Source organism: Nomascus leucogenys, chromosome 13 (assembly GCF_006542625.1).
Source record: "Nomascus leucogenys isolate Asia chromosome 13, Asia_NLE_v1, whole genome shotgun sequence".
Classification (NCBI taxonomy): domain Eukaryota; kingdom Metazoa; phylum Chordata; class Mammalia; order Primates; family Hylobatidae; genus Nomascus; species Nomascus leucogenys.
The window spans coordinates 25,086,082-25,096,210 of NC_044393.1; the positions used below are offsets into that span (position 1 = coordinate 25,086,082).

Sequence of the window (10,129 nt, forward strand, 5' to 3'; positions counted from 1 at the left end):
TCCCATTCTGCCTTTGTTCATGCTGTACCCTTTGCTTCGAGTTCCACTTCTCTATGAAACAAAACCTTATTCATCCTTTAATGTTCACTCCAAAAATACCACCTTAATGAAGTATTTCTTTTTTTTTTTTTTTTTTTTTTTTGAGACGGAGTCTCGCTCTGTCGCCCAGGCTGGAGTGCAGTGGCGCGATCTCCGCTCACTGCAAGCTCCGCCTCCTGGGTTCACGCCATTCTCCTGCCTCAGCCTCTCCGAGTAGCTGGGACTACAGGCGCCCGCCACCACGCCCGGCTAATTTTTTTTGTATTTTTAGTAGAGACGGGGTTTTACCGTGGTCTAGATCTCCTGACCTCGTGATCCGCCCGCCTCGGCCTCCCAAAGTGCTGGGATTACAAGCGTGAGCCACCGCGCCCGGCCAGTATTTCTTATCCATACATTCAACTTTCCCTCCCTCTTCCATACTTCCATATAATTATAATAGTAACCTATCTACGGCCAAGATCCTTTTGTGTGTTATTCTCATTTAATCCTCACAACAATACTTTGGGTAGGTATTATACCCAATTTACAGATGGAGTAACTGAGACTTTGAGAATTTAAGTGACTATCAAGTCATCAACTTAGTTAAGTGGTAGACATGATGGGCACTGCAGTCTGACTCTAGAGCTCATCTTCTTTCACACCACCTTACTCCGCCTCATTGTAAAATCTCTTCTAGAGGACATCTAACTTTATATTCAATTAAGAGAGAGACGGTAACTTGAGAGCAGAGCCCTGGGCATCTATATTTGTCTCCCGAACACAGGATTAGGTTTTCAATAAGTGTACCCTCAATGGATGAACTAAATAATGAAATAGAACTCTTAGAGTAATTCCATGTTCTTTAACCAAAATAGTACCCTGGTCTGATTTCAAACAATTCATTCAGCTCTTTATTATACCTAACACTTTCACCTGTTACTAAAAGCGTGAATAAATTAAAAGTATTCATTACTTAGTAAGTTCCCAGTTTTGGATGCAAATAAAACTCAGGATGGATAATTGGCTGATGACTTGAAATGCTGAATCATAAAACTGTCAAGTGACAAACTACAAATTTTTAAAAAGCATTAAACACATCTCTTGCTTGCGTTTATCTCTCACATCACTTATATGCATGGTCAGAATTTCAGGGAACCACTGAAAAATTAAAAGCTTTGCTTATATTACATTCTTGGTGTCATTTCATTTTTGCTGCAATATACTTTGCACATCCAGACCTGCAGGGGTGCAGGTGGTGGAAAAAAATCAAGCTGGTAGCTGTAATTTAAATACTTTTGTTTTTTACAAGAAACTGATTGCAGAGAGGAAGTAATGCCATCTAGTATGGTCTGGCATATACACATTCAATAAAAACCTGATTAATGAGTAAATATCAAGACAAAACAAGTAAAGCATTTTGTGATTGTGATTCGTGTTAGTCTGTAAGAGAGGAAGTAGCTGGCAGCCAATATGAAGGACTTTTCTCTTTTCTAGTAGACATTCGGAGTGGACAACAATTATCCTAAAAGAAAATAACACACTTTCCCTTTTTTTGGGCATTTATTCTAAGTCTGACAACGCGTTGTGCTTGTCATTTAAGCCCACAGGATAGAAGTTATTGTTCTGCCCACTGTACAGGTAAAGAGGTCATGGCTCAGAGGCGTTAACTGACTCGCCCAAGGTCACCCTACTACAAGGCAGAGACGAAAATTCGAACCCGGACAGTCTGACTCCATAACTTGGGCTTGCAAGCCTCGAGCAGCTAGCAGCATTGTCTGCCGGGCCACAACGCAACCCCAGGGCGGTAACGAGACACGAGGGGGAGCTTTAGGATTCCCCATCTCGCGGGGTGGGCAGGGCAACCCTCAGTAACGAGGAATACGAGGCCCGAGGAGGCTGGACCACTTTAACAAGGTCACACAGGTTCTGCTCACGCTAAGGGAGCACCCCCAAATCCCTCGGGACCACTGGAGAGCCTGAGCCAGAGTCCCCCCGCACAAAAGCGGCAGCGCGCAGCTCGCCGAGGTCAGGCTTGCGAGCAGGTCTGCTGGCCCCAGGGCGCCGGCCGCGGCGCCAAGACCGAAGTCAGGCCGCCGCATCTGCCCAGCGTTCCACCAAGGGCCTTACCGGGTCGCCAGAACTTCACCAGTCCCGCGGGCGCAGCCATGCTGGGGTAAAAGGTCACGAGGCTAGCTCCACCCCACTGTCGCGCGCTAGGCCCCCAGGGCCCGGGGGGCGTGGCCCCCGAAAAGCCGCTGCCCAGACGGATCGCTTCGTGTGACGGCCACGCCCCCATAGCTACCGCCCCCGTTTGAACCACGTGACCCACTGCCCGGCTCCGGCGAGCGCACCGGCCCCGCCCCCGAGCCCACGTGACCCTGCTCAGCCATTTTGGAGAAAAGGGCGCGCTCCTCCGCCTGCCTCTTGAGCGTGGAGGGTAGATGCTCCAGGTGACCTTTTAGGAGCGTGGCGTGTCATGGATGGCGGCCGCACACTTAGGAAGAACTGGCTTTGAGAGAGGACCGCTGGCCCGAGAGTGGAACCTTGCACGCAGTGGGCGTTGAAGCAGTGCTTTCTGGATTAAATACGAAATACTGGTGTTACAAGCTACCCCAACTTGGCGACTTCTATTTTATTTTCAATTTCAAATTGAAGGATAATAATAGGAACTACCTCGTGGGTTGGATTTTTCAGTAAATATTGCGCGCCTGCTGTGGGCCCAGGTACTGCGGCACAGTGCCCCAAATAAAACAATGTGAAATGATATGGAAGTCTTCAGGGACCTTGAGGGCAAAACGGAAAAACGGACTGGGGGTGGGGTGGAGCGAATGAGTTGGCAGAAGAGACTGAAAATGGATAGATCAGTTAAGGTAGTCCACTAACTCAGTGCTTCCTCCAATTTGATACCTTTGAGTCAAATGCTTGTTAAAAACACAGATTCTAGGCCTCCATCCAATTCTGAATCGATGTCCTGGAGCATGGCCTGGGAACCTGCATTTTAAGAAGCTCCTGAATTCTTAGGATTAACAAATTTGGGAAAGATTACACTAATCCATCAGAGGAGAGGTGAGATCAAAGAAAAAAAAAATTACAGTAATCCAAAGGAGCGCTAAGAAGGGGTGATGAGCTCAAGTGGAGGAAAGAACTTTCTAGGTAGGCAACTAATTGGAAGGAAGTGAGAGGCTTCAGAATCTATGCATTTTTAAAGCTGTGAAGAAAATTCTGAATTCTTTGAAAGAAGTGGCATCATTATGGCAAGAGCAGGGGCTTTTGTGGACAACCAGTCCAGACTTGGAATCCTAACTTTGCCATTTCCTAGCTCCTAGCTGTGATTTAATTTTAGTTGTAAAATGAGGTTTAAAGAGGTATTAAATGAGATAACATGTAAAGTACCTAACAGTGCAAAACATAGCAAGCACTGAATAAATGTTAGCTCATTACCTCAACTCAAACAGAGCAAATCCACCAGGGGAAAAAAATCTGAATTTACCTGTATAGGTTCATGTAACAAATAATCTCCTTTGATTTATTTTTATAGTAATTAATGTAGGGACTCAATATCTGTTAATCCCTCGGCCTAGAATTCTCTATCCATCCTTTAAATTATCTTTATCCCTTAAAGGGCCAGCTCTAAATTACCTATCCAACTTAAACATTCCTCCTTGTAGTCTAGGAACCTGTATTCTCACTTTTGTGAGAAAAGTGACCTGTAGTTTAGTTGATCTGTAGTTTACCTGCCGCCACTATTACACAGGGAACTTACTGAGGACGAGGACCATGTCACATTCACATTCGTAGCCCAGTAACAGTGCCTATTGAGTAATGTATAGATAAACATCATGCTTTAGGCTTAGTTTTAGTTCTTCATGACATTGATTTTTCCTTGTTTTATTTTTGTCTTATTTTACTAACAGCCCAAATATGGAAACCAAGGTTTATACATGAATATAAGGCAAAATGAAATAAATGCCACTTTTAAGATTATTTCATGGCCTGGCACGGTGGCTCACACCTGTAATCCCAGCACTTTGGGAGACCGAGGCAGGCAGATCAACTGAGGTAAGAGTTCGAGACCAGCCTGGCCAACATGGCGAAATTCTGTCTCTACTAAAAATACAAAAAAATTAGCCGGGTGTGGTGGTAGTCACCTGTAATCCCAGCCACTTGGGAAGGTGAGGCAGGAGAATCTCTTGAACCCGGAAGGCAGAGGTTGCAATGAGCAGAGATCCACTGCTGCACTCCAGCCTGGGGGACAGAGTGAAACTCCATCTCAGAAAATAGAAAAAAATAAATAAAATAACTTCTCTTATTTTATCTATTACTCATATAATGAAACCTTCCTGTTTATGAAGAGACAGTAAATTGGCCATGCATGTATTATTGGATCATAATCTTTTTTCTTTTTTAGATGGAGTCTTGCTCTGTCGCCCAGGCTGGCATGCAGTGGCAAGATCTCATCTCACTGCAACCTCCACCCACTGGTCTCAAGCGATTCTCCTGCCTCAGCCTCCCAAGTAGCTGGGACTACAGGTGCGCGCCACCACGCCCAGAGAATTTTTTGTATTTTTAGTAGAGACGGAGTTTCACCGTGTTAGCCAGGATGGTCTCGATCTCCTGACCTCGTGATCCACCCGCCTTGGCCTTCCAAAGTGCTAGGATTACAGGCATGAGCCACCACGCCCAGCCGATGTTGTGGTTTTATTTCCACAAACTAGGAATGGTCTCAACAGATTCTTAGTCTTCCTAATTAACTATTTTCAGAAAGAATGGGCTAAAATAACTGCTCTGAAATTAAGACTGATATTTCTTGAGATGGCATCCAGAATTTATTTAGTTCATTGCCAACAATTCCATAAAAGTAAAATCATTTTGTCACATAAAGGTGTATTTTGCAACTTCCAAATGATAAGCTTTCCAGAAAGATAATGTTCCTCAAAACTGTGTTACAATATGGAAGTTTTTCTGTGCCTATGATAAAGGGTATTTTTTGCTTTGAATTTCCAGACTAAACCTATTGACCATGTTCAGGAAGGCATAGAATTTAGGGTTTTCATTTTTGTACCAGTTAAGACTTTTATGGATATAAGTGATAGAAAACCCAACCCAACCTCTCTTAAGCAGAAATGGCTCATATAAACTAAAAAGTCTGGCCGGGCACAGTGGCTCACACCTATAATCCCAGCACTTTGGGAGGCTGAGGCGGGTGGATCACCTGAGGTCAGGAGTTCGAGACCATCCTGGCCAACATGGTGAAAGCCCATCTCTACTAATTAACACCAAAAAAATTAGCCAGGCGTGGTGATGCACACCTGTAATCCCAGCTACTCGGGAGGCTGAGGCTGGAGAATCGCTTGAACCTGGGAGTCAGAAGTTGCAGTAAGCTGAGATCACACCATTGCTCTCCAGCCTGGGTGACAAGAGTAAAACTCTGTCTCCAAAAAAAAAAATTAAATAAAAATAAAATGAAAAGTCCAAGAGTAGTTCTGACTTGAGACACAGCGACATCAGGATACGTATCACATAACCAAGATTCTTTCTGATCATATTGATCCACCTTCTGCTGATTCAGGCATAATGTGGTAATGAAGTGGCCATGCCAGTTTTAGCCACCACATCCTCTTAAGCATTAAACCTCTGTCCAAAATTCCTTGGCAAAGTATTCCTGACAGGCCATGTATCCATCCCTAAATCAATCACTAAACCAGGGAATCTAATGTACTAATTGACTTAGGCCTTGGTCCCACGTTCCACATCCAGGGTCAGGTTAGGACAGCTTCAGCAGAAACACATGGACTGGGAGCTGGGAACAGAACAGTTCCTCAGAGGGAAATCTGAGGGTGAGATTACCAGAGGATGAATGATTGAATGAATGAAGCAAAAATAATAGATGTCCATTACAACCATCATGTATCCACCTGCTACAACTGTTAGCTTCCTAAGAAAAACACTAACTGCCCTTTGGTTGCCATCATCAAGCTTAACGAGAGGCAGCCATCCCCCAGACTGAAAAGTGGTGGTCCTTTGCAGAATTGCTTTACTAAATTGCATTATATCATGATTTTCCCGAGATTCTAAGGTGCAGTCTTCCACAACTTGTTGTAACATGTGTAAACCTGTCTGGTTTGCACACAAATGATCATGTTCACACAGTTACTAGCATAAGCAAAAGTGCTGATGCAGCTTCAAAGATTTGGGTACAGAGTTGTGGAAAGATCCACTGGAAAGGATTCGGCAGCCAGAGGAGCCTCTGTTTCTTTGGCCTGAGGGACACACAATTCAATGAAGTTGGGTGAATTGGGGATGGCCTCTTTAGGTCTGCGAGGTGCTTTCTATATAGGATGACTATATACTTTATAGTTCAAACTGGGACGCTTTTGAGAATAAAAGGAGGTGTTAACCAGATGGGACTTGGGGATAAGAGGCATCAACTGGAACTCTACCAGGCAAACTGGGGCATACATCTAGGCATGTGTGTGTAAACTTAGCCTAACAATGTTGATCTAAACATATTCAACATAAGGTATGTATTCCACGCTCACAGAATACACCTGAATACATTCACCTCATTTATTGCTTCAGACAACTGCCCCTGCAGAGTTCAGGGTCCAGGCATGCCCCAGAGTATTTGTCATTGTTTATTATCAGAATGTGATTATCAGAATGTCATTTTTATAAGTATCATTTTTATAAAAAGATCCTTGAAAGAAATTATTATCTTGGTGCCTGGAATAATTTTGTTGTTTCTGAGATAGGGTCTCACTCTATCACCCAGGCTGGAGGGCAGTGGTGCAATCACAGCTTACTACAGCCTCCTCCTTCCTGGCTCAAGCCATCCTCCCGCCTCAGCCCTCCAAGTACCTAGGACTACAGGCACATGCCACCATGGGGAATAATTGTCCTTTCTGTATCTGGATTTACTTTAATCTTAAGGACATTGCGAATGGTGTATCTGACCAGGTTTCTCTGTATTCACTATTGGAAAGCTTAAACGTGTGGCCTCATGAAGTAGGTGTGTATGTCATGGCGTGCTCTTCAAGCCTCATTCCAGACTCCACTTTTTATCCCTCACCCTTGGGTTTCCTTCACGTAACTTTTCATTTACACGACCTTGTTCCCTACTTTTCTTGTTAGTCACTTTAAGTCCCGTTAGTAAACGACAGATACTCCCCAGCCCAACTGCCTACAGAGGTGGGGTGGCTGGCCACCTCTTCAGTTGATTCCTTTAATAGGAGAATGTCAACCCTGCATGGATCAACCTCTAATTCAAACAAACCATCAGGGGGAAAAAAATTAGGCAACTGAATTTAAACACTGAATATTTATTTGAATATTTATTTGATAAGTTTTTATTAAAGTTGTTTAGGTGTGACAGTGGTAAAGTGGTTTTCTTTTTTGTTGTTGTTTTGAAACAGAGTCTCACTCTGTCACCCAGACTGGAGTGCAGCGGTGCAATCTTGGTTCACCACAACCTCCACCTCCCAGGTAGGTTCACACCAGTCTCCTGCCTCAGCCTCCCGCCTCAGCCTCCCGAGTAGCTGGGACTACAGGCGCCCGCCACCATGCCCGGCTAATTTTTGTATTTTTAGTAGAGACGGGGTTTCACTATGTTGCCCAGGCTGGTCTCGAACTCCTGACCTCGGGATCCACCTGCCTCGGCCTCCCAAAGTGCTGGGATTACAGGCATGAGCCACCGCGCCTGGCCATGATTATGTTTTCTAAAACAGTTATCTTTTAGATATATATGCTGAAATATTTACAGCTAAGTCTGCGATGGCCAAATCTGACAGTAGACAGAGGAATATAATTTTCTCCCAGGGAGGGATAGCAAATATTTTTGAACTATATAGGCTGCCACACTCACTTCCCCCTCCCCTGGGAGTGGAACCAGTAATCAGCATTTTAAACCCAAGCACCCCAAGACTGATGCAGGTGGTCCTCAGATCTCACTTTGAAAAACTCTGCCCTATAAATGATACTTTCTGGACTTGACTCCAGAAAGACTTTGCTTACTTTGAGAGACTGGGTCATTTTCTTAGTATTCCATGTATCTCTTGCTCTTATTTCTAATTGTTGGCCACACTTTCAGAGAATAATGGTTTTGAGTCCTGCTCCACAAAAAGAGCACTCTGTGGTAGGTAGTTTGTGGTAAGCCATATACCTGCCCTGCTCTGAGAAATTCACTGTGATCATTACTTCAGAGCTCTGAGTAGTACTGCATTAAAAAACCTTGTTTACATTTCTTTGGTCCAGTTTCTCACGCTAAACACAGAACCTTTGTTATGTCATCCTATTAACAGTTCCATAGAACATTGAGTTAAAATTTCAGACTAAATTAAAATACATTATCACAGGCTGAATGCAGTAGCTCATGCCTGTAATCCCAGCACTTTGAGGGGTTGAGGCAAGAGGATCACTTGAGCCCAGGAGTTCAAGAGCAGCCTAGGCACCATAGTGAGACCCTGCCTTTACAAAAAAAGTCAGTGATTATTGTGCCACTGCAATCCAGCCTGAGCAATAGAACAAGACTGTTTCAAAAACAAACAGAAAGAATTATCACAGATTAGGACTTTGTACTTACTTTTTTGTTGTTGTACTTTTTTTTTTTTTGAGACAGTTTGGCTCTTGTTGCCCAGGCTGGAGTGCAATAGCATGATCTCGGCTCACCGCAACCTCCGCCTCCCAGGTTCAAGCAATTCTCCTGCCTCAGCCTCCCAAGTAGCTGGGATTATGGGCATGCACCACCACGCCCGGCTAATTTTGTATTTTTAGTAGAGACAGCGTTTCTCCATGTTGAGGGTGGTCTTGAAGTCCCAACCTCAGGTGATCCGCCCGCCTTGGCCTCCCAAAGTGCTGGGATTACAGGCGTGAGCCACTGTGCCTGGCCTGTACTTACATTTGTTAATGAGGCTGTTTTAGTTTTCCGTTCACCATTGCAGTAACTGCCATTTCTCAAGGTACACTCTCTCCTGCCTCCATACTCCACGTAGAGAAATAGTCGTATAACAGAGTACTGCACTTAGAATCTAGAAACCTGTGTTTAAATTCCTGCGTCACCATTTACAAGCCATGTCATCTTGAATGTGCTACTTAATCAGTGCCTCAGTTTCATCTGAAAATTGGAAATAACAGCTATCTAACCCGCATAGCTCTCTGCTACATTGCTGCGAAGATCAAAGATGGCACATATGAAGTGACCTAAGTCTGTAAGATGATTTCAAATAACAATATGTTTACTCGAGGCTTAGCTCAGAGTTGTTTCTAAGCAGACATGGATCAATTTCCTTACATTTGCTTTACAGCCACAGATTACAGCACTAACCCAGCAAATAACCTGACCATCATAAGGAAGTCCTGGCACACGCATGAGTGTAGGGACACTCATGATACAAGTGCATCAGCATTTTATGTGGCAGACACCTTCCCCTGTCGTAGTTCTTTTTTGCTGTAACTAAGGAGAGGGAGGAAGCCATCATTTAACTCTCTTCCCTTTTTTCTGTCCATGAGAATGAGACAAAAACAGGATTCCACAGCCATACCAATCCTGATTAGAAGGGTGTAGTAACTAGTTACATTGCCTGACACTGGACCAGGAAACTGGGATAATTGTCAGTGTCCTCTTTTGCCCCTATTCTAGGATATTAGATTGCTAAATCACTGTCAATATACCCAGCTGATGAAATGAGGCCCATGGGGCCACCAGAGTTAATATTGGGAGTGAATATAGGAACATACACTGATGCCTCCTTTGGTAGACAAGCAGGGTACCAGAGTACCAAGGACCTACTGAAATAGCTCAGGCTTCTTCTTTGAAAAGAGAAAAGGCAGAGCATGTGCAAAGGCCTGCTATTTCTGGCCAGTTTCCTCAGTCAAACTATAGAGTAACATCAATATTCATGATGCTGAGGAAGGTTAAGTGGATCTATTTTCTCTTCTATAGTTTGGATCATCTACTTCTTCCTCACTCTGACACTATTTAAAAAACCTTCAGATATAGATATCTATATACCTATATATCTATTAGGTGCATTTATTTGTGACATACTCCCAGATTTAAAGGTAAAAGTGTCAGAGAGGGGGGAAAAACGTACAGAAGCACAAGTTTATATTTATT

General features: G+C 43.8%; 1 protein-coding gene across 5 annotated transcripts in view; it reads right to left on the reverse strand.

Annotated features, from left to right (window-relative positions):
* DHX35 (DEAH-box helicase 35) overlaps positions 1-2,229 on the reverse strand; it is a 101,054-nt gene extending 98,825 nt beyond the window's left edge. For 3 of the 5 annotated variants that reach the window (XR_004033011.1, XM_030826026.1, XM_030826027.1), the window contains exon 1: positions 2,146-2,229. Coding sequence is in view for 3 of the 5 variants with exons in the window: in XM_030826026.1 (XP_030681886.1) it covers positions 2,146-2,185 (40 nt within the window). In the remaining 2 variants the exon portion in view is untranslated. The remainder of the gene's footprint in view (positions 1-2,145) is intronic. The other 2 variants (XM_030826028.1, XM_030826030.1) reach the window with 2 other exon arrangements.
* Positions 2,230-10,129: the final 7,900 nt, after the last annotated feature.